Source organism: Anabrus simplex, chromosome 12, assembly GCF_040414725.1.
Source record: "Anabrus simplex isolate iqAnaSimp1 chromosome 12, ASM4041472v1, whole genome shotgun sequence".
Taxonomy (NCBI): domain Eukaryota; kingdom Metazoa; phylum Arthropoda; class Insecta; order Orthoptera; family Tettigoniidae; genus Anabrus; species Anabrus simplex.
In genome coordinates, this window is record NC_090276.1 from 43,885,693 (window position 1) to 43,911,204 (window position 25,512).

Consider the following 25,512-nt stretch of genomic DNA (forward strand, 5'->3'; position numbering starts at 1 on the left):
TTAACATGATGCAATAAATTAACAAACGGAATTTGATTACCCGTGTCGTGTCCCCCGGGATACCAATTATTTACACTACTTGTAGGTTCAAAAAATAAAAATAAAATGACTAAAAATAATAAATTTATGAACTTAATACAAAAATTCCTATCATATAGGCTACAGGGTTATTTAGCAAAGTGAATGATTAAAGATATTGACATTTTATTTTCACTTTCAGTAATGGTACCAAACGGCTAGTAATCGGAATTAAAGTACTGTGTCATGACGTTAATATTTATTGAGATCATGGTACTAACTTCGCTTTTCTTTTGACGGTACCACACCATTTTTGTACACGTAGCCTAACATCTACAAACATTACAAATTCAGCACCGTGATTATCATGAAAATCGGACAAGTACTTCTCGAAAAAATATTATTTAAATTCAAACATGCCTCATTTGCCAGCTGAGGACTGATCGGTTTGATTCGCGCTACGTATGAAACATGAGCTATAGATAGCTATTGGCATGCAGAGTTGCTAGACAGGTATTCTCTCTACTGTGCTCATAAATACACCCTTAATATCGCCGTAAGTAACTGGTGAATGAAAACCAAATGTGGACATTGAGCTACAGCAGATAACATAGCACTGTGAACGTGATCCAAATCCACAACTTAAACGATATTTTGTCACAGATACTTTCGTGACAGCGTATCTCATATATTATATCGGTGACAAAGTAGCAGGCTGTAATTTATCGATCAGCTCTGTCCTGAGAATGGTTCTGCCGTGGATTTCCATTCTCCCGCAATAAGCCGAATACCGGGACAGTTCCTTAGTATAGGCCCCACCGGGCGAGATGGCCGTGCGCGTAGAGGCGCGTGGCTGTGAGCTTGCATCCGGGAGATAGTAGGTTCGAATCCCACTATCGGCAGCCCTGAAGATGGTTTTCCGTGGTTTCCCATTTTCACACCAGGCAAATGCTGGGGCTGTACCTTAATTAAGGCCACGGCCGCTTCCTTCCAACTCCTAGGCCTTTCCTATCCCATCGTCGCCATAAGACCTATCTGTGTCGGTGCGACGTAAAGCCCCTAGCAAAAAAAAAGTATAGGCCCCGGCCGCCAACCCTGTCACCTTCTCCGCACATCTCCTTCTCCGATACAAACCTCCTTGTTACCGTCTATGAGGCCCGCCGTCCCTTCAGGAACGGAATAAAAACGTTATAGTATTAGTAAGTTTGTTGCTTTCTTTCACTTTTGCTGCTAGTGGTTTAACGTCGCACTAACACATCGGAGGTTTTCGGTGACGTCAGGGTGGGAAAGGGCTAGGATTGAAAAGGTAAAGACCGTGACCTTAATTAAGGTACAGCCCCAGCATTTGCCTGGTGTGAAAATGGGAAACCATGGTAAACCATTTTCAGGGTGGCCGGCGGTGGGATTCGAACCCAAAATTTTAACAATAAATGTACAGTATGCGACAGAACAAACAATACTGAAAGTACAAACATGTTCTGAACATCAAGTTATGTCGTCATGCAAGGTGACGACGACAACACATATCTACCTGCGTCAGTACAGCGTGTATTCAAAATGGATTATATCCAAGGAAAGGTAAAAGGTTACGAAGCGATACACCGCTGTATATATCATGAAATTCTTTTGTCACATTATGAGGATAAAGGATGACAACCTGGAAAAACTGTCCAAGAAAGACAAAAGTTAAAGAGGACGGGTCGCAAAAGGACGGGTTTATCAGATTGGATACTAATTTATCACAGAGAACTATTGTCCAGAAGACACAAGATCATACAGAATGGCATCAACTTACGAGAGATGCAACGAAGTCCTTAGGTCACGATACGATATTCGCTACACTCCGATTACCATTTATTGATATAGATTACGAAATCAGGCTACAATTGAGTGACCCTGTGAGTGAAGTTACAATAAAAATCTATATTAGTGTGTTATTTAACTTGGAATGACGATCGGCTATGCTACAAGGTAGATGTATTCGAAGGTACTTCGTGTTTCTAAAATTACTTGCAATCTTGTTCAGTAGGTAACTATTGCGTGTTTCTGTGGTGGTTAGTAGTATGGTATATGGAAAGAAGATAATTTTGCTAACCTCCCTAGTTTCTTCCATTCACTGTTTAATAACAAAAAGTTGAGCCCTCTCTTTTCCATCTATATAAGATTATTTTCCTCTGATTTTTCTTGTTTCTTTGCAGTCTTTTAAGTGGTGTGACACTTCCATATCTTTACTACATAAACTCCACTGATTTTACGTACCTTTTTGTGTAAGGCAATCCCACCAGTCACCGAATTAACCTTTCATTTCCCTTCCAGTTAATATTTTGGTCATTGTTGTCATGTTCTTACTTATTTTACAGAATTCTATTATTCTCATTCTGTTTTTAACTGTTCGTTTTTCTATGGCTTTTACTCTTTGGACCACCTTCTTACACTACCGCTTGATATCACTAGGTCATTTACCTCCCCCCCCCCGTAGCATCCCATTCCTAATTCACCGTAGGCGTAGCCTAAACGTGGGTAGTGGGGTTGTTGAGGGGGGAGGGTTAGAACACCCCGTGGAATTTTTACAAAAATAAACAGAAACAACATTCTTAAATTAGATTATGACGCTTGCTGACGAGTCTATAAATATTGCAATATGGGAAATCGGAATGATGGTGATTCAGGGTCTCCATCACCGCCACGTCGACTACTTGGTGATGTACAATATTGTCGCTTTTCGGTCCGGTTCTTAATCATATTATTCTTATTCTGTATTTTAATGTAAAATTTTGTACTGTATGTATGTTTGTATGTATGTATGTAATGTTAATGACGTACAAATACCATGGGAAACAATTCTTCATTCCTTATCACTATTCGTGGCACGCACGAAACAGTTGCCGATATGTTTGATTTATAATGTTTAATGACATGGTCCATTTAATGGCCAAGGTCAAGGAGACGAAGGCAAGCACATTCACTGGCCGATAAATAAAAGTACGGAAATGTCGTAAGTTTTGGTTCAACATCAAACACAGCCGTCGTAAACTCCTGTTCAGTATCATACGTGTTTATTTCTGCACTGGCTCTGCTTCAGTTGGTACTAATGTAAGTGCGAAGTACAGATTTTTTTTACAATTATTGTTTATGTCGCTTCATTCAGGAGCTACGGACATTTGAGATTATTAGTCCGTACCACCACCACCACCACCACCACCACCACCACCACCATCATCATCATCATCATCATCAACTTCTACTACAACTAACATTTCCACTATTTCCACTCCCCCTCCCCCACACTTCCAGATCGAACTTAGGATGTGTTATTCGTAAATGAAGAAGCGAATGCTAAGACAAATACCCAGCACCCGAACCGGAGGTATTAACCAGACGCCATTAAACATTCCCGAACTGATCTGGAATCGAACCTGGGGTCCTCTAAACCACTGACCATTCATATAAAGATCCAGAAAATAATCCACAACCTATTTCCAATCATTCGACCGGGTCAGGAATGGAATGAATGAATTCCCTATCTAGCGGCGAGGATAGGAATTGTGCCGGCTGCCCAAGCCTGTCGCACTCGTCTGGAGCAATGATTAATGACTGACAAATGACATGAAATGATATTGGAGTGTGTTGGTGGAGTGAAAGATGAAAGGGAAAACCGGAGTACCCGAAGAAAAACCTGTCCCGCCTTCGCTTTGTCCAGCACAAATCTCATACGGAGTGACCGATATTTGAACCATGGAACCCAGCGGTGAGAGGCCGGAGCACTGCCGCCTAAGCCACGGAGGTTCACTATATACATTCATTCGGGTATTCTGCTTTATGGCAGGTCTTGTCATGTGATAAAGCTCTTCCACTTTTGCCTGTCCAGTGTCCATAGCCAAGTTTTTCATTTCCGAATATTTTATTTCCTTTGATGTCCAGCATTTGATATTTTTTTCCTTCCTCTTGTTCTTTTGCCTTTCACCATTCCTTCTGTTCCTTCTTTCAGTAAACAGTCCTTCCTCAAACAGTGTCCAATCCAGTTCATTTTCCTCCTCCTAATGAAATGGCGTATGGCTTTTAGTGCTGGGAGTGCCCAAGGGCAAATTCGGCTCGCCAAATGCAGGTCTTTTGATTTGACACCCGTAGGCGACCTGCGCGTCGTGATGATGAAGTGATGATGAAGACGACACATACACCCAGCTCCCGTGCCGACGAAATTAATCAATTAAGGTTAAAATTCACGACCCTGCCGGGAATCGAACCCGGGACCCCTGTGGCCAAAGGCCAGCACACTAACCATTTAGCCATGGAGCCACCTCCTAATGATTTGCAACATAGTTCCGTTTTCACCGTAACTCTTCATTCCTTACCCGGTATTCCCATTCCACTTGTTCTATTCTCCTCTATATTCACATCTCTAGTGCCTCCAATGCTCAATAATAATAATAATAATAATAATAATAATAATAATAATAATAATAATAATAATAATAATAATAATAATGTGTTTAACTAACCACAATCCTCTATTTGCAACAGAGTCTGTGGCTTAGTTTGGTTGCACACCTCATAATGAAACATGAAGGTAGCGAGACTAATTGCTGGTACAAACAGGCGAGAAAAATGGCAGGAGGATATTCTAAATTAGGAGATAATGGCCAAGTTGGGAATAAATTGACAGACGAAGCTATTCGTATAAACCGGCTTCGGTGATGGGGTCATGTGAGGCAAATGGAAGAGGATAGGTTACTTAGGACCGAGCTCGATAGCTGCAAGTGCGACACCAGTATCCACTATTAGGGAGATAGTGGGTTCGAACCCCACTGTCGGCAGCCGTGAAGATGGTTTTCCGTGGTTTCCCATTTTCACAACAGGAAAATGCTGGGGATGTACCTCAATTCAAGCCACGGCCGCTTCCTTCCCACCCCTAACCCTTCGCTATTCCATTGTCGCCATAAGACCTATCTGTGTCGGTGCGGCGTAAAACAACTTGTATAAAAAGGTTACGTAGGCGAATAATGGACTCGGTTTTCAACGATTGAGCGATAAGAACTGTACAGCTAGCTGCGAGGATTGTGGAGGCTTGCGGTTAATTCACATTCACTTGCAGACGGAACGCTGAAACGCATATCATTCTCTGATGTAATATATGTATGTACTAGGCGATGTTTGAAGACATACGGAGTACATTGTGCTGTTGACCCACATATCTGAAGCTTCTTGTATGAACAAACCATACTAATTATATTTATTTTGTGAGGAGACTGATAATTCTGGCAATAAGAATCATCAATTTCCAGAGTTAAAAATATGAGGAAAGAGTGACTCTTGGACTTTAGTTTGTTCACGTCTAGGGGGACATTCAGCTCTGTACTGTATCGAACCAGTTAATGCTAGATTTGCAAAACAGTACTAAAAATGAATGTGCATTTGTCTTGTTTATGGGTTTGATAAAACAATATGAGATTTCAAAACATTGCTCTCTACAGGCACGATGGAAACGGTGACCCTCTTCATATCGAAAGTAGACGCGTCTTGCACGCTCGCCTCAGGGCTGAGTGGCTTGGAGAGTACCAGTAAATGAAGTCTGATGACTTGACTTACTTTCTTCCTGTCTCCATATGGGACGATCACGCAGTCGGTGTGACACGCTGAGCTGTGATGAGCTCGTACTTCCTCTGTGCGTGGGAGGAGGGTGACATCAGATAGACATGTCACTGCTACTGCTCCCGCTAGTTCTTTGTTCCCAAGCTGCCGATGACCGCCCCACATGTAGATTTCGTCTTTTTTTTTTATCACTGAGGAAACTTGTATCCTTCGCCCGCAGTGTCATTGAAACAGTTTACTTCCGTGGATAAATGCTGTTGACTGTTTCAGAGATAAGAGGCTACATATTGCTTGATTAATAATCAACGAGTGTTTCTTTCCGTCGTTCGGAATATTCATATCTTATCTGTCTGTCGGTTAAGAATATGCATATCTTAGCTATCTGTTAAGTCTTCAGCCAGGAGATTGGTTGGATCCTCACAAAGGTTATGTCGTTATGTGGTTATGAAAAACAGACGTCGATGCCGTAAACCGTAATGCGCAGTAGAAGGCAGGAAAAGGCGTGAGATCATTTGCCTTCTCTCTCCTCACTGGGTCAAAAAGTTGTGGTCTGAATGTCATTTCTCAGCACTACTCATATCTCAAACCGTAACTTTCCTGTCCTACTGACGTCCGAAAACCGTTAAAATGCTAGAAAAAGGTATCATGGTCTCGGGGTAAGGCCCTACGTAGTGAGACTGAGATCTCGATGGTCTTGGATTGGATTCCTGATTCTGCCAGATATATAAAATCTGGCACACCAAGGCTGGATGGGACAGGGAGGGCAACTGAATAGGGGCCTAGTCCTCAGCTATCCACGGAACTCTTTTCCGTGAAGTACAACTCCACGCAAATGGTATCTAACTAAAGGCCACGTTTGCCTTCTTCCAAATCCTAGCCTATCCCCACCAGTGTTGTAACCGATTTCAATTTTTAAAAATCGGCTGAATAAGTTTAAAATCCCGACAGAAATCAGTTAAAAACCTGTCCGGAAACCGCTAGAAAATATTCATAGCTGAAGTAAAATATAATGGGAGAGAGAAAAATATTCCATTACACACAAACTTTCTTACTTTCTTTCTTTGAAATAAATCGTGGCAAATACACGATATAGTAATGCATATTGAATTACCGTACCTTAATAGAATAGGGGTGCAGAAATACCGGGCGGCAGGTTGCCGCGGCAACTGTGTTTTTGCTACTGACACCTAAGTTTCGGTCTCCGGAAATTCCCCCCCCCCCCCGTTATTTCATACTTTCTTTCATTCTTCATGGCTCTAATATATTAACAGTTAAATGTAAAAGCAGAATCGTCAGATGAACACTCAAAAATCTCTAGATTTCCCGCTTACAGTGATAAAAAAAAAAAAAAAAGAAGCTGCATTTAGTGGGAAACCGTTGACTGTTGCAAAAGTGATCCCCACCTGATTTTCCTGCCTGAAATGGAGCCAATGGACTTAGCGGGCGCGGCGCCTGGGAAAATTGCCTAGCTTTCTTTCTCATTTCTAACCAGACTGAGTGTGCCCATCTCCAGAACATTAACTAAAGGCAGTATTGAGCTGAGATTTCCTGCTGTATCCGACGGTATCGGCTGAACCTGAAGGGTAGTAATAATAATAAAAAAGGGTGGGGACCTCTGTGGCTCATGCGGCAGCATGCCAGCCTCTTACCGCTGCGTTCCGTGGTTCAAATGCCGATAACACCATGTGAGATTTGTGCTGGACAAAGCGGAAGTGGGGCAGGTTTTCCCTGTCATCTTTCATTCCAGCAACACTCTAATATAATTTCATTTCATCTGTCAGTCATTTTTCACTGTCCCAGAGGAGTGCGACATGCTTCGGCAGCCGGCACAAGTCCTATCCTCGCTGCTAGATGGGGGCTTCATTAATTCCATTCATGACCCGGTCAAATGACTGGAAAAAGGCTGTGGATTTTTATTTTCATATTTAACACTTCCATTATTTGGCAACACCCCCCCCCCTCCCAAAAAAAAAAACCTTGCAGTGTAAGGCGCCTTTTATTCATTTTTAGGGAGAGGAGGTAAATATTATACAGTAGATCCAGCACTAGTTATGAAATATTTTAACTAGCCTTTGGCAAGCACTGAGAATTTGTTTGGTTTCTCGTTCGCCATCACGTTAAAACGGTCCTGCTGTGGAGTATCAAAACAAATTAGACCACCTTTATTAGTGGCAAGTCAGAGGAAAAAGAGGAGATACAATATTTTCCTGACCAACGGAACGATTTGTTTTTGTAACTGTGGAGGATCAAAGAGTATTCACCTCTTCTGTTTGTTATCTTGTTTCAGGAAGTGATCGTACGATCTCGGGGTCACCTCCATGTCCCCAGCCACCTCACATTACTACGTGTGGTGGACTGCGAACACGTGCTTGTCATGGAGGATGCGTTGCACGATCTCCGCTTCTTACAGAAGGTCGAGCTGCGCCGCATACGGAGACTGGAGGTTGCGCCTCGAGCCTTCAGCAGACCTCTCGAGTCAGATGGAGAAGTTCCTTCCACAGTACCTGAGGTACAGTATACTATTCCTTTACTTTTGAGCCAGAGACCTTTTGAACTTAGAACAAGACAGGGCAGTGCTATGTTGAATACAAGGTGGAAGACTGATGGTACTGCCATCTAGCGAATGCGACGTTCATTTCTGAAGACTAAAATAGTGACGTGCTTGAGCCCGGCTCGAGCTGCTCGAACAGATGACGTCAGAGTTCGAAAGAGTTCGAGCTTTGCGCGAGCCTTTTTGTGCGCCGCAACCTAGCACCTTGCTGTTACTAACTCCCAGAAAAGCTGAGAAGGATGTGTAAGAGTATTATGCTGGACAGTTCCGGTTCGTCCTCTGTTTATTGTTACTTCCGTATCTTTTGTACGTAATATAATTTCGACCCATACCTATATATTAGAGACAGTCAAAAATTGCGTTTGTGCGATGATTCGTTACAAATGCCTCCATCCGAATAAACCAATTGCCTACTAAAATGTGTTGTTTGGGCCGTATAAATACAGAAAAAGGAAACCATTACACGTGTTGAAATTGTTACATATTTGAATGGTTATAAGACTAAAAATGTATGATATTTTATCTTCAGTTGTTGACACATTTCTCGCTCGGCTGCATGACTGAATGGTTAGCGTGTTGACCTTTGGACACAGGGGTCCCGGGTTCGATTGCAGGCAGGGTCAAGATTTTTAACACCATAAGATGGTGTCTTGTTTTGTTTGTTCCAGATGGGCTCGAAAACTACTGGACCGATTGACCTGGATAGGCCTACAGATTGAAATCTCGAGTCACTTTTGATTTTCATATATATATTTCATGCAATCAGACAGTAACATTGCTGCATAATAATATTTATAAATGTATTTGTGTACACGATTGATGAGATGTCAATCCTTTCTTACTAATATTCTTCTATACGAGCAAAAAGGGCAATTCTCTCCCAAGGAGTGAATTACCCCCCCCCCCGCCCAACATTGAGCACAGAAGGAGAACTTCGCTTGCCGCGCTGCACGGCTGTCTTAGCCGCCCACAGCATGGCATTGTAAGAATAATATTGCCGTATTCATGACTTTGCACGGTCTAGAAAGCCAAGAATAACAGCCGAGAGGATTCGTTGTGCTGACCACACGACACCTCGTAATCTGCAGGCCTTCGGACTGAGCAGCGGTCGTTTGGTAGGCCATGGCCGGGGCTGTTGCGCCACGGGGGTATGGTTTGGTTTTTTATTCATAATTTTGCGTCAAACGTACAGTTGTTAACAAGATACACAAGTACTGCCTTGGGAGGAAATACTTCCGTTAATACGCGGGGAATATTACGGATATATGCTTTGTCCTTTTCATAGCATATTATCATAATCTAAGCCTTCTAATTTTATGGGCAATCTTTATTCGCCATATCCCATAAGATATACGCCAATGACTAAATGTAGTAATATGTGACAGCACGCATCTTCGTTATCAATATCATACACACACCTGCGTGAACGGTGCTTCACTTCATGTGCGGTTTGCTTATCTGCACGTTCGCGCTGTAGCCCGAGTCAGACTTCGCCTTCGGTCACGTGACTGCTCGAGCTTGTTTCGAACAGGCTCGAAAGTCTGCGTGTATCGGGTCGGCTCGATCGCGCTCGAACACGGATATCATTTGCCCATCACTACTAATTATTATGGTATAAGCGCGGGCGCAGACTTCGGGGGTGCTACGGTGCTCGAGCAACCCCCCACCCCCACTTTTTGCGGGGATGCCCAGCTATCCCCACAAACAGGGAGAAGAAAGATTAAAAACGAGATAACAAGAAAAGAAATAGGGGGAGAATTGTTCATCATAGTAATTAACCCTAGCAATACCAAGGAATTTTTGTCCCCACATTACTCTGGTTGTCTGACGAGAAGTCGCGTCGATGCGTGGGAGAGGTAAACATGGCTGCCGCGTATGCACCTATCAAGTCTCAAGGCCTGACAATAAACATCTGTTCCGTTCGCGGTTACTCTTGCAAAATGTGGTGCTGTTCTGAAGCTTCAAAGTGGTAGAGCAATTGTGCTTATGTTACAAATTTAGCCTACTACAATCATAAGTACTGAACATGCATCTGTTTCAGAGAGTTCGACGACGAATGTTTGTAGCTCAGAATGTAGTACCTGTTACTCGTGCGTACCAACCCGTGGGGAAGACTGAGGAGCCCACTGAGAAATTTCGGTTTTCTTTCTTTAATCTCTACCACCAGTGAGTTATATGGATATTTTATTAATTAGATCTGATTCCATTCAAAACTTCATAAAGGACAATTGATTGAGAAGATTTAAAACTTACCTGCGCAGTACCAGGACGCAAGGAAAATTGAACGACAATGTATCATGCATGTCCATAACCAAGAAACAAAGGAAAGCGCCGAATGCAGTTTTCACGCATTTTTGTCAAAGCTATCCTGTCTTGTTCTGTAGGAAGGTACCCTCGAGGACAAATCTGTTAGCCGGAAGTAAAAGTCACCATGTCACAAATATGCAATTTTATAGGAGAGCTAAAATGATGTCTCAGTTTTCTTTTACTTGGCCGTTTATCAATGAAAATCTTCGTAAATTTCTTTTACATGAAATATTACACATATTTTTCGACTTTTTAATACCTACTTTTCAAAGTTTGATCATTTCTTTGATTTGTTTTACCTCAAACTGGCTAACTTGCTTATTAGTGCGCATAGAAGGTAGTGTTCCGCACCCCGGAATAGGGTGGAGAAAATACAGTAAACATATTTTTCATAAGAATTTCGTAAGAAATAAACTTAGTGCAATTTACCTCCGGTAAACAGAAATATTATATTTCGATTTTTCCGCATGGTGTAAATGTATCTCTGCCGGATACAACCTACACAGATGGGACCGTCTTTTGAATGACACTCGCCCTGCTATATACACGTAAATAGAATGAGGATGGCAAGGTTGCGGTAGTACCATTTATATTTTCTCTGAGTGTATACTTCACAGTTATTTTTTGTTGTGCAATACCAGACACGAAATAGAAGTTCTAGATGATGTTCACCAGGGTATTGAAGTCAAGTTATCAACAATATTTAGTACACTAACGACACAGTACCCAGCAGCGGCGATTGGGAATTAAAAGTGCAGGGGCAAAGAAATATACAGACAACAAACAGTACCCGGGTTTGTGAGATATAGGCCTAGTGGAGGATAGTGGGAGGAGGTATAGACATAATTTTTTTTTTAAAAAAAGGCCACAAAATGGCTTTCTAAGCGAATTTCGACAGAGAAGTAAAGATTAGTTTACCAACTTAAATGCGGTAATAACTGTTTTTTGAGATTTTAATTCAACACTATACAACAAAACTTTCACCAAAGGAACACTATTACACATTTATTACAATTAAAAAGGAATACAGCCAGATTATGCAATTAAAACCATTTAGTATTTGACTATACACTAAAAACTAACACACTAAAGAGACTGCCAGACTGAGGAATGCACGCAGCAAAGTGGTCATACCTCAGTGTCCATGACCTTAGCAAAAAAAAATATAGCCGTGGTACCCTTTCTCATAGCACAGGCAAAGTCTCCAGTATTTGCTGTGCAGGTATACAAATAGGTTAGCCGGGACGAAGGACATTTTGTGTGTATTTCGGCTAATAATTTTGGCGATGATTAAAGAAAATGAAAAGAAGAATTATCTGATAAGACAACAGCGCTTGTACAAATGGCTTTTTTAAAAAATAATTGCTAGTTTCAGCCGGCTAAAATGGAATAAAAATGTAATATTTTCTCCAAAAAATTGATGATGATAATGCTTGTTGGTTTTTTTTGCTATTTGTTTTACGTCGCGTCTTGCTGAAGACCGTATATTTTGACACACCGAGCAACAAGAAACTTAAGGTCTTGCAAACTTCGAGCTATTGGTACTGTCAGTAGCGGCGATTGGTGGGGGGGGAGTGACCTTAGATGTTAGGCCCCTTTAAACAACAAGCATCGTCTCCATAAGACAGCGTCATGTAGGCTCGAGAGAGTAAGAACTGCCTGCATGAAGATGAAATACTTATGGCACACCCAAGACCTGATCCTAGACTTAGAGAGAAAAAAAGAAGACTGTAAGATGCTGTGGTTTTTTTTACACCGCCCTGATACCATGGTGACGAAGGGATAGGAAAGCGACCATGGCCTTAATTGAAGTATAGCCCCAGTATTTGACTGCTGAGAAAATGGGGAATCACGGAAAATCATTTTCAGGGCTGCCGATAGTGGGGTTCAACAAGATGTTACGCATTTTCAGCTCTCCTATATGTCATCGAAGCCTTCGAAATGTGCGTCTACTGATGGATTTTGACGATTTGATGGACCGAGCTTTATCACAAATGAGGAGGTTCTTCTTCATAGGATAGATTTTTAATCTCAGTTGGTCATAGAGGTTAGAAAGAAAGCGGAAGCGGGAATATATCTAGTAATTTATGAGCAAAAATACTGGCTCCTGCAAGTCACACTATACAGGAAACTAGATGGTAAGATAACTTCCTGTTTGGTCAACCTGAGATAATGCTTCAATTTAAATTCTGTCCAACTCTTCAGGACAGCAATGAACAATCCAATAATAGCCATGATGACAGCCAATATCCGGAACGGATAAGGCAGTTTTATAATAATAATAATAATAATAATAATAATAATAATAATAATAATAATAATAATAATAATAATGAACGAATACTGCCGAAATAAACTTACCAGTCATATGCAATTGTGTTCAATAATCGAAAATAAATAACTCTTTGCTTCTGATTAGCAAATGACAGTGATCACTACCGAAATAAATATAATGTAAGGAGTTCTATTAACAAAAGTTCGTAAGTATATAAGGGAAATTTAAAAGAAGTAACTTCGAGACAAAATATCAGAAGTATGACCTCACACTAAGCTAATGGTGCGTTCCTCACCTCGGACGAATGCATGCTTAGTGGGGGGGAGGGATGGGGTTGGAATGTCCATGTTAAGCGACCAGAAATCCCTATACTAGAGGTGCGTAAGTTTTTCTTTGCCTACGATTATACTTTACATGGTTGGCTTGCAAGTGCACATTAGGATTTAGCACGACAGTAGACAAAGAAATGTTGCCCTCAAGTGTTCTTTACATAAAAATGCTGGATGTGGAACAGATTCTATCGCCTTTAACAGGAATTAAGACGGGTCACAGGTTGTTTTCCGACAAACTGGGCCAGATCGGTACACACACTCCTCTACTCTGACACAGAAAATATTTTAGCCGAGGGAGTTGTATTCCGAAAATTATGAGTTTTCTACCAATGTACCGAGACAAAGTTCATGTTATTATGAACATCTCTGTTCCGAAAACAAAATAATAATGTCTATCAGAAAAGTACTTTAGATTTACTTTACGAAGCATTAACGTAAGATAGGGCTGCCCGATTTTTTTTTTTGTGGATAAAACAATTCTAAAGGTTTCGGCAAAAAATCAGAACAACTCCAAACGTTTAGGTTTACTGTCTACTGTACTTATACTGTTGGTGTTGATATGAACATTCCTGTATTGAGTATAAAAAATGGCGCTACTATCCCTCATTATTATGAATATTTCCTGAAGTTGAAAAGAAGTACTGAAACACATACTTAATGGTTACAAATGAGAATATATCCATGTATTTTATCATTTATATTCCAAAACCAGGACACTGGGTGTCCCGGACAGCTCGTATCCGTGTATCCGAGTCAAAATAGGAAAATCCGGTACATACGCGATTTTTGGAACACCTGGCAACCCTAACTTTAAACTTCGGTGTGAAAATGTTTCTTAACTGATTTCTTCTCTTATTCAAATTTTATCAGTTTTCCGTTGGGTGGCGCGGGTTTTAGCAGTGTCCCTATGAGTTTTCTTAGTAAATTAAAAAAAAAATGGGTGTGACTTCATTAGTAAGGCTTTTTTCAAGAAATCTAAATCTTTACCTAATTTAGCAACCTTTATCTTCAAAATTACAATAAAGGATTGCTTTCTTGCTAGCCTGGATGGCATTACCATTGGATGTCATAAATCACATTCCATATTGACGACTATCACTTTACAAATAGAAAAATCTTTATGTTATTCTCCTTTTCAGTACCAAAATGTCCAATTGTGTTAGATGGGACAATGTCTAGACATGTTTCGGCTTATCTAAAAGCCATTTTCAGTATAAAAGTTTAAATGTTACATATACACAATAACAAATAAAACACTGAGAAAATTGTGTGGAATTAAAGGATCTTCCTCTTTTCCTCTGAATATAAAATCTGATATGTTTTTCACTTTTGTTGCTACGCGAAGAGAAAGAAAACTCTCCTTAACAACAGTCTCTATTTTTGAAAATTTATTATGTTCATTAACCTTTAATCATATCCTCAGTCAAAATTATTTTTACAATGTTAACTCTGTTATGATATACTCCAAGTGTGACTAAGGGATACATTAGCTGTTTTCAAAATTTCAACATCTTCATTTTATATTTGTGAGAAAAAAAATACAAAATAAAATTCAGGAACAAATATTCATTCATAGACTTTTATCATACCTGATCCTCAACTTTTCCAGTGAATATAAAATCTGATATGTTTTTGTATTTTGTTGTCTAGGTGAAGATTGAAGAAAGCTACATACCAGAGCTGCCAAGTTACGCTTTCCGAGGATATCTACGTGCCATCAGGCTGCGTGACGTCAGAGTCGACACCATTGCGGCCTTTGCATTTGCTAGTCTTTCATCATTGGAACACATTGAGTTACGAGACTGTACCTTGAATACCGTTAATGCGCAAGCCTTCAAGAAGTTCGTAGTGCGCAAACTGTCTTTTGTCGGAACCAGTATAGTCAAAGCTTTACCTAGTCGTGCTGTGACAGATTTGGAAGTGATATCGGAAGTGCGGTTTGAGCGTGTGTCAGCTGTGCGTCTCCATAGTTCTAGTCTCCTCGTACGAGGACCCCACACTGTCCACATCACTGCTTGTAATATAAGCCATATGGAGGGTGAGGCACTGAGGATATCCACACAAGGAGCAGTTGTAATACAAGACAATATCTTCCCCTCAGTGGATCCAGGAGCCTTCCTCGGCTTCTCTGTGGAACGTTACACTCTTCGGGAGAAAGGTCGGCAAGAGTTTGTGTTCCACAATAATACCCTGCACAGTTTCAAAGCTGGAGCTCTGAGTTTCAATGAAACTTCGTTTGAGGCTCGCATTGAAAAAGTGACAGTGTCTCGTTTGTGCATGTGTGATATTTTAGAGCTGTGGTTGTCCCAGCTGAAGGTAACTGTCGATGAAGTATTGTGTTTAGATAGTACAACGAAGCAGCTTATAGAGGCTAATGAAGCAGGATGTGGATCGCTCCACGGTTGGAGCGGAACCCTCGTGCTCGTAGTTACAATATGTGGTGGGCTATTGGTGCTAGGAATTGCACTGATAGCACTTTGCTGTTGGCGACGACGGCAGCGTACAAGAGGAAAGCGGTGGGTTACTGTGCCTAACAAGAACAAAGTCAAAAACCCAGGCAATGCACACACCATGGGCATTGTACTGCCAGATGGAAGGACATACCGTGAAACAGAACTCCATGTGATAGTAGAAAGGGCAGAGCCCATCGATGATAAGGATTAGTTGTTAATTCATACTGCATTACGATGAATGTGCATGTGAATAGATTGTAGTGTTTTTAGCCTATATGTAACAAAAATGAAAAAAATAATAATTGTTTATTCATCTTGTTAAGTGCTCTTTTGTTATTGGCAGGATGCAGAGTTATATTCCAGAAAATGGAGAAAAATCCCATCCAGTATGTTAGTGAACTTACAATATGTTCCTCAATGAGTAGTATTAAATTAGCATCATCTCAGTAACTAAATTATAAGAATTATTTATAACCAAAATATCACTACCACATGTAGTGGACTGCACAGGAAATGGCACTGGCTGACTGACTGGCGGGCTACCAATGGCAGACTGTATTTTTTGAGGACAATGTTATTCAAGTAACGAGGCACAAATCGGTGTGTTTATGACACTACTAGCATTGAAAAAGTCATTGTCATTGATGGGACAATTACTTAGCATGTGTGCGATTATATTTTTAAAGGTATGCTAAAAGAGAAAGTTATCTAACTCCCCAGCTACTTCCCGCCAGTATTCAGGCTGTTCTACGCAATAGTAATACCATCTATCAAAGATCAGTGGCAGCAGAACAGATAAAGCTTATTACAACAAAAAATAGTCACTGTAATATTATTGTAGATCAATTTTATGGGCTTTCGATATTTGTAGGCCTTCGCATCTAGTTTTCTTCTGATTGATCCAATGTAAAGAGAGTCCTTCTTCCTCCTTTCACGACGTTCCTTCACAACCTTTTCTCATTTCGATAGCCATCTTTACCATTTTCGTTGCCGACATGGGCTAATGAGCAATGGTTTTTCACCTAAAGACAATCATGACAAAATCACCACCATCGCCAGTTAACATGACTGAACAGTATTTCAAATGTAGTGATGATCGGCGTTGCATGCACTAAGCAACAAAATGCTAAATTATGAATTTCTCTCTTATCAAAGCTGGTATGGTAAAACTGTATACAACATAAATGATGGAAAATTGTACTCTCTACAAATTTTGTTATGCAGTATTTATCGGCAGAACCATTAATAACTTTGATATTTGAGAATAACATTTTAATGTAATAATGTTATTTGCTTTATGTCCCACTAATGACTTTTTCGGTCTTCGGAGACGCCGAGGTGCCTGAATTTAGTCCCGCGGGAGTTCTTTTACGTGCCAGTAAATCTACCGACATGAGGCTGACGTATTTGAGCACCTTGAAATACCACCGGACTGAGCCAGGATCGAACCTGCCACGTTGGGGTCAGAGGGCCAGCGCCTCAACCGTCTGAGCCACTCAGCCCGGTGAATAACATTTTAGGCCCTCCCTTAAATTACCATTTCACCCAGCATGAATAAAATTATTTATATCCTAGATTGTATTGCGTTATATACTTTATATACAAATTTCCATAAATTTCTGTTCATCCATTTTTTTCATGGCTCGGCGTTGATATGGACTGAACAACAGAAATCTAAATTCATGAATAGCCATACGATAAAAGTGTATAGGACCTAAAATATATATTTATTTATCTATAACTTTTGTTATGTAATGTCTATCGATAAGACCAATTATAACATAGATATCTGAGAATAAAATTTCAGGTCTTCCCCTAAACTACCATTTCACCCACTGTAAATAAAATTATTTACAGCCTAGATTGTAGTGTCTTGTTCCCCAAATTTGCATAACGATTTTTATTAAATTCTGTTCGTACATTCTCTCGTGATGCACATACATACGACGGAAAATTAAAAATTGCATTTCCTTCTTACTGTGGACACGATCGATGCAGAAGTACCATTCTTCTTTAATTCTGAGTAATGTGCAGATAAAACTCTTATTTTATAAACCGTATATAGATTTATATGATAATTTAAAAGGGAAAAATATAATGTATGCCTATATGAGAACAATTAAATTTGTGCTGCTGAAAGAGGTCAAGTTTGTTTCTATGTAATGGCTAATCTCAGGAACTGCTGGGCCAATACTAAAAATTAGTTTACTAATGTAAATATTCATTATCCCTGAGGGACATGGGCTGTATTTTTTTTCAAACCAATTCGAGGGGGGGGGGGGAGATATAAAAATACTAGGCTAATATAGGCGAAATATCATATTTGTCGTACAAGGACAAGACAAAGCTCAATTTAAGCCTCTTGACGCAAAGAACAAAACTCGGTAAGCCTTGTTCCAGAAAACCATGTTTTAAGGCCCTAAAACCAACCGTTATGGAGATATTGGCAACACACTACCCCTGCTCTAGGAATTGGATAAAGAAATGAACTACCGTAACTATGGCAACGTCAGCTCCAGCATTCTTACAGCAGCGAGATTATCTACAATATATCACGAAAACCTAACATGTTACAGACATGAAAATTGGTATTTGGAATCTTCTTTAAGAATAAAAGAACACACATTTTTGTTTTCAGAAAATCCACTTAAGGGGTGAGGGTGGGGTGTTGAAAAGAAGTGAGGAAGGAGTTGTTTTTTTTATTTGAGGATACATATATCTCAGAAACTAAAGATGTTACAGACATTAGAACTGGTACTTGGAATCTCTTTTAAAAATAAATAAACACACTTTTTAAAAAATCCACTTAAGGGGGTGAAATAGTAAAAAAAGCGGGTGGATTTTTAAAATGAGTATCTTCTTCTTCTAGCACTGCTTTTTCCACACCTGTGGAGTCGTGGGTGCGAACTGTGTTGCATATGTGGATTTGACCTTGTTTTACGGCTGGATGCTCTTCCAGACGCCAACCCTGTGTGCAGGGATGTAATTACTATTGTATGTTCGTGTTGTGGTTGGTAATGTGGTGTGCTGAGTGAATATGAAGAGGTGAGTGTTGGGACAAACAAAACCTGTCCCCGAGGCATATGAATTAATCACATGCGATTAAAATCCCCGACCCAGCCCGGTACCCTGTGAACCGAAGGCCTCAACGCTGAACACTCGGCCATGGAGTGGGGCAGTTCTTAAAATGAGTATATCTACAGTATATCTCATAAACTTAACATGGTACAGACATGAAAATTGGTATCTGTAATTTCCTTTAAAAATAAAGAAACAGGTACTTTTTGTTTTTGGAAAATCAACCTAAGCTGTTATAAAAAATAAGTGAAGAAGGAGTTGAATTCTCTTTATGACGATACTTATATATAAAAAACTAAGATGTTAGAGACATGAAAATCAGTATTTGGTATCTCCTTTAGAAATAAAGAAACCCTTTCTTTTTTCAACTTAAAAGAGGACTGTTTCTCGCATGTAGAGTTTCATGTCGCATGTTCCAGATTTAACTCTGCCAGTAGCCTGGTCATCTTAGCCCCAAAATGCAATGCCACAAACGTGGTTTACAAAGAGGTTCTGGGGTAAATGAAATGCAATTTTTTGGTGAGTTTTTATACTTTAGGGATTTTCAGATAATATCTTAGTGCAGTACCGAGCAACATTTAATTTTTATCAACTTACAAATCCTCGTGAGCGAAGCCGTGGGTAACAGCTAGTTTCTAATAAACACATTTCTTCCTAAATTAGCATCAAATATCTTACTATTTTTGCAATTGAGTAAAATATGTAGAAAATGAGATCTTGATAGTACTTTAAAAATATGATTAAACCAGTGTCTCCAAAATAGGGCACTGGGTGTTAATGGGTAAAGGCAGATATTACAAGGGACTCTCAACTTAAGTGGTTAAAGAAAAACCTCAAAATGCTATAGCGAGGCAAACTAGCTCGCCAAGGAGTACGGTAGTGCTTCACTATTGGGAGAGGAATGAGAAAAAAAGATGTGAAAGGTTAGGTTTGCGAAGCTGTGAGCTTGCATTTAGGCGATGGTAGGTTCGAATCCCACAGTCTACAGTCCTGAAGATTATTTTCTGTGATTCCCCATTTTCACACCAGACAAATGCTGGGGCTCTACCTTAATTAAGGCCCAGGCTGCAACCTTCCTAATCCTATTCCTTTCTTTCCTATACCATCATCGTCGCCATAAGACCTATCTAGTCGGTGCGACGTAAAGCAAATTGTATTACTCATCAACAATTCAAACAAGGACTAATAAAAGTTTTTTAGGCCCTGTGTTCATTCATATGAAAGCCACCTTATACCTGCCTTGTCATAGCAGTAATTTGATTTTGCTTGTTTGATGTAAGAATATTATCCATTTTTCTACGTTTTATTCTGAGTGTTTAATGTTGTACTACATAGGTTTTTGTGATGATGGGATAGGAAATAGCCAGGAATTAGATTGTAGCTGCTGTAGTTTTTAATTAAGTTAGACCTCTGCATTTGTCGGCAACTCGCCATCTCATGAATGTAAGCTTACTTTGTAGCTCCCTAAAAAATTGAGATAAAGACACATGATAACCAATTTCACAAGAAATAAGAGACACTGAAGATTAGCAGAGTTTGAAATGTACATTAATTCAATAATGATACGAAAGTTTAATGAGATCCACCTATTCAATACACATTGGGTTTTTAAAAATTAAGATTTACATCTTGTCATTCTAATTTAACAGGACATGTTTCGCCCATTGTATGGGCATCATCAGCCCTAATCTCACGCCTAAAAGATAAACATCAGGATCCTGATTACTCTATTCAAAGTGTTACATAAAGAAATAGATGTGTTATAAAAATGAGGAAAACTTTTAATAAGTTCCCAAAATACAATTTACACAATTAAAACATGTTTAAAAATATGTATGGGGGCCGATAGCCTTCGATGTTAGGCCCCTTAAAACAACAAGCATCATCATCGGCATCATCAAAATATGTACAAGAAAAATGAGTAATGTTGGTGCGATTTTACATTGAAATCATTAAAACATTTTAAAAACAGCTTGGCTATTTTTAAAACAGTTTGGGTATTTAAAAAATGTTTTAAGGATTTCAATGTAAGATTGCACCAACATTCTCATTTTTCTCGTACATATTTTTAAACATGTTTTAACTGTGCAAATTGTATTTTGGGAACTTGTAACAAGTTTTCGTCATTTTTATAACATATATTTCTTTATGTAACACTTTAACTAGACTAATCAGGATCCTGATCTTTATCTTTATCTTTTAGGCATGAGATTACAGCTGATGATGTCCATACAATGGGCGAAACATGTCCCGTTAAATTAGAATGACAAGATGTAAATCTTAATTTTTAAGAACCCAATGTGTATTGAATAGGTAGATCTCAATATACTTTTTTATAATTTTTTAATTAAGAAGCAAAACTAGTCGACTGACATCGGCCGTTGGTCTGAAGAACATCATTATTATTTCATGAAAGATGACAAAAGTGACTGCTGTTCATAGGAATAAAGGATTTCCCTTTCCAAAACAGAAAGATGACAATGTGCTTCATTTCTGTTTAATAGTTCTTTTTCCTTCTTGGCTGTCACTTCATGACATTAACATCATGATCACTGTACAGCTCGATGAAGTTTATTTACAGTTCTTCAAAGTTAGTTTGCACCTTCCTAGTGTAAATTTACTGTCTTGCTGTCCCTGAACACTTTCTCTATGTTGAGTACATAAATATGTCAAGGTTTCTGCAATGGCTGTAGATGTTAAACAGCAATCTCATTTAAGGATGCCTGTAAACAGTTTCAACCAGTAAAGTAGCTACCATTACATAAATAATTACTTTAGTTTTTGCTGTAGGTTTTACGTCGTACTGACTCTGACAGGTCTTATGGCGACAATGAGATAGGACAGGGAATGAAGTTACCTTGGCCTAAAATAAGGTACAGCCCCAGAATTTAACTGATGTGAAAATGGGATACTACAGAAAATCACCTTAGGGCTGTTGACAGTGGGGTTCGAACCAACCACCTCCCAAATTCAAACTCGCAGCTACACGACCCAACAGTGTAGCCAACTTGATCGGAACAAAAACAGTGGACGGATAACAAATTATGAATACTTTCTTATAAATTCAATATGGTTAGTGTTTAAATGCATTCATCTTCATATTACAAAACATACCCTTACCAATTAAACCCTGAAGCTCATAAAGAAACTTAACCTGCCAAAATGACTGCTGCCCAGCATATATTGGAGTACCACATCCTCAACTGTACTACTTGGCTTTCTTGACCTAGTCCTCCGCCTCTCAAATCAGACATTTCCTCAATTCAGTCTTGCAAGGGTGAGTGGGCCCTGCTACTACCCTCAGCCCAAGATCAAAATCCTTGGATGAACTGCAAAACGTATCCAGGGTTTCTTGGTAAGAGGCAAATGCTATACCCCATACACTCATCGTCGTCTGCTACAACTTGTGTCTAAATATACATATTCTTCAGCAGTTTAAATCTTAACACTCGCAATGCTTTGTGAATATACCGTATTTACGTGAATAATCCCCACCGCCGAATAATCCCCACACCTTAATTTTAGGAAGGTTCATTTTGAGAAATGAAATGAAATGAACTAAAATCCCTTCCATCGAAACAGTAACATAGGCATGAACAAACATTTCATATCACTCCGCGAGGTCCACGTGATCTTTATGCAAATATGAATATGTAAATTTACGGATGTAGCTGCTTTGCTTGAACATATTTGAAATGATAAAAATACATTATCACTGCTATAAGATACATTTGCCATGAAAATTAGCAAGTAGGCCTAGGTATTTAATTAATCTGAACTTGCAATAGGCTCGATTCCCTGTAGATTGTAAGAATTGTTGTCTCTTGCATCACTAGAATCCTCCCTTAAATTACTTACAAATTCATCACACTCCACGCCTAAAACACTTTTCACACGCAGTCTCTTTTTACTCGGATATTAACACGACCGACGGTGGATAATACTTTTCGTGCAATGTAAACACTTGAAACAGATACAACGGCAAACTCGAATGTTAGTTTTGCGATACAGTAAAACCTTGTTAAGTCGAAGTCGTTGGGATGCAAAAATCAGATTTCGAATTACATGATTCTGAATTAATCACCAACTCGTACTTCATAAATGCCAACCCTTGCCGCATTACAAAATATTCTAAGACCCGTTACTGCATGCAATTAACATTGTTTCACAGTTTAAATCTTTCAAATATCATGGAAAGAACTATTTCCAAAATGTATCTAACAAGGTGCATTTACATTATTAAAATAATGCACTTGGATACATCACTGACAAACACAGCCTCACGCGACGAAAGGAAAAAACCAAGATTCAAAGATGAGGACAAATTATGCTGGCTCTCCTGTGCAAGTGCTTTATTTTTTGGATTACTGTACTGTTTGCATTTTTAGATGCCTTGTACTTGCACGGAAAGTATCTGACACCCTTAAAACTTCGTGGCTTATCAAACTTTCCTATGACAAGGGGAGGAAGTCTTTCGCTTCCATCTGCATTGCAAATAGCGCAGTGACTGCATCTCCTTTAAAAAATGTCCATTAGGGCTATGCATAAAACAACAATGCAGTTTCATTGGTACTGACAATACTGTTCGGTGCGTATGAATTGATTATAATTATGAGCCACGCTGTTTGCCAACTGTCGGCATCACCGATGTTCACAGATTCTGCTTCTCTGTGGCATTCCTTAAAATTCTGAATACAAAAGAATTACGATTTCACTCGAACTTAGCAACTATGAAACACATTGTCGATACACCGAAGTGAAAGTGCGGAAAGCAACCCCTGCACGTCCCGGAAGATGCATAAAATTTTGAAAATTAACTACTCTGTAAAAATACTATTAAAAAAAAAAGTAAAGGCAGTTTTAAATTAAAAGTCTGAATTGTTTTCTGTTTAAATATGACAAATGGGGGCAGTTTTCTTCCATCTGCGGTTACACAAAGTATAACTGTATACCCAACATCGAAAACTGGGTGAAGAGGACAGTGGTGCCAACCTTGACGCAAATAAAACCTGCACCTCAATTTCATGCCTCAATTAAAAAATAATATGTGGGGTTATTTGTGTGAATACGGTATTTCATAAGACTTAATAGCGCAAACTCGGCATAAACATACGTCCATACAAATCGCATGGAATGGCTGGGGGTGGGCAGGGCTGAGCTTGATGGAGCTTCCGTGTTTGCCATTTAGCCTCTTCATGTCCATGTTGTTCCTCTTCCAACAGAGTAACTGATGTAGAAACAGTGTAGCGCCAAAGTATACGAATCTCAGTAAGTGTATCCCAGGTTTGAGTGTTGATTCCAGTCATCGTCATAGTATGCTTTAACTGGGCCTTGAAATGCCTCAAAGGGGCTCTATGAAGTCTTGCGTCGGAGCAGAGTTCACCATACAGGAGTTGATGAGGAAGCCTGGAATCACTCATCCGATGGCTGCGCCTTTTTTATATGAGACGATGGCCAATGATGGTAGCCTCAATGCTTATAGCATGGGCTCTCTCAAGAACCGCAAGGTTGGTTGACCTGGTCCTCTCATTTGGTGTTCAAGATAGATCTAAGATTTTGCAGATGCAGCACTCTGGCTTTTTGATATCTCAACGGTAGGGGGTCCAAGTTTCACAATCGTTAAGCAGTGTCGATAGGACAATACCACGGTAAACCACGATCTTCATGCATTACAGAGGCTGCACAGTGCATGAACAACTCAGTGCCAAATTACCAAGTTTTGAGTTTAGGCTGACTCACGCAGCTCACTGTTCAAATATCGCCCAATGAGCCTGGTTCCAGTCTGTTCAGACTTGTTCATTTATGAGTCTCTCTGTGTTAATTCTAGCAGAAGGCTTGTTCTCGGACCAAACAAGCTGAGTAGAGGTATAACCTGATGGAATGAGCTCAGACTTGATAATTTTACTGCTCGATCCCCCCCCCCCCCCCCCAATGAAGCATAGTAAAGGTCAAAGAAGTATTTTTGGATAGGAGATACTAAACCTTGGACACAGAAAACGAGCATCTAATGCGGTGTCACACTCACGGCTAACTGTGGTTCTATCATGAAGCTTACTTTAGCTGTACCTGGCATCCAAGACAAGGCACTACAAATAACATTAAATAAGAACCAAAACAACTGGTCATAAGTCTGTAAGTTTGCTAATAATTAAGGCAATGCATCAGTTTTGAGTTTCCTTACTTCATAAAAGGAGAAGATTACAAGTTCACTTGGCAGAAGAACAGAATAACTCTCAGTAGTATAAACAGCTCTCTTTAAATAAACAAGCTATTTGCACATGAGCAGCTGCCGCTCTTCAGGCACACATAAACATCCTCTTTCCAAGAAGTTTCCTGCAAACAGTGTATGGCAGGTCCAGTCAACTTGTTTTATGATGTGATCTACCTTCTGTTAAGACCAGACACAAGTAACTACATCTCTTTACCACCTTCTTACGACTATCAATAAATATCTATATACAATATCAAAATACTGTACATATGTTTTAACTAATACAAAGTATTGATTGGAATCTTAAAAAAATAAACTTACTTTTGAAGACAAGTAACATTTTTATGAGATGTGGTTGCAAAGTCAGCCTATAATGTGAGAGGGGCACTCTCACATAACATCCCAAATATAGATCAGATATTTCAAGAATAAAAACGCAGCATCACACAAACATGTTGATCCAAAATAACGATGTACAGTGAGTTTCTCTCATCGGTTGGCCGGCAGGCGCGCCCAGCCATTCTGCCGCCCGTTGACTCATCGCTCCCCGCTCCGCGACATAGCAACAAGGACTGCACTTCGCTCACTTTATCCGTGCATGACATGAGATAACAATTAAAATTAAGAAAATTAGTAATTAAGAATTAAGAAAATAAGCTCGTACTTGCGAGGAGATGTTGGAAATGTTCTCCTCCTGC

At 39.6% G+C, this 25,512-nt stretch overlaps 2 protein-coding genes across 3 annotated transcripts in view; one reads left to right on the forward strand and one right to left on the reverse strand.

The window, feature by feature from the left end:
- Positions 1–15,847, forward strand: part of LOC136884266 (uncharacterized) — a 64,886-nt gene extending 49,039 nt beyond the window's left edge. For both annotated transcript variants that reach the window (XM_067156334.2, XM_067156332.2), the window contains exons 3-4: positions 7,895–8,116; positions 14,723–15,847. In XM_067156334.2, coding sequence (XP_067012435.2) covers positions 7,895–8,116; positions 14,723–15,736 — 1,236 coding nt within the window. In that variant the 3' untranslated portion in view covers positions 15,737–15,847. The remainder of the gene's footprint in view (positions 1–7,894; positions 8,117–14,722) is intronic.
- The window catches only part of hiw (highwire), an 815,007-nt gene that overhangs the window by 600,492 nt on the left and 189,003 nt on the right, over positions 1–25,512 (reverse strand). The window lies entirely within an intron of this gene.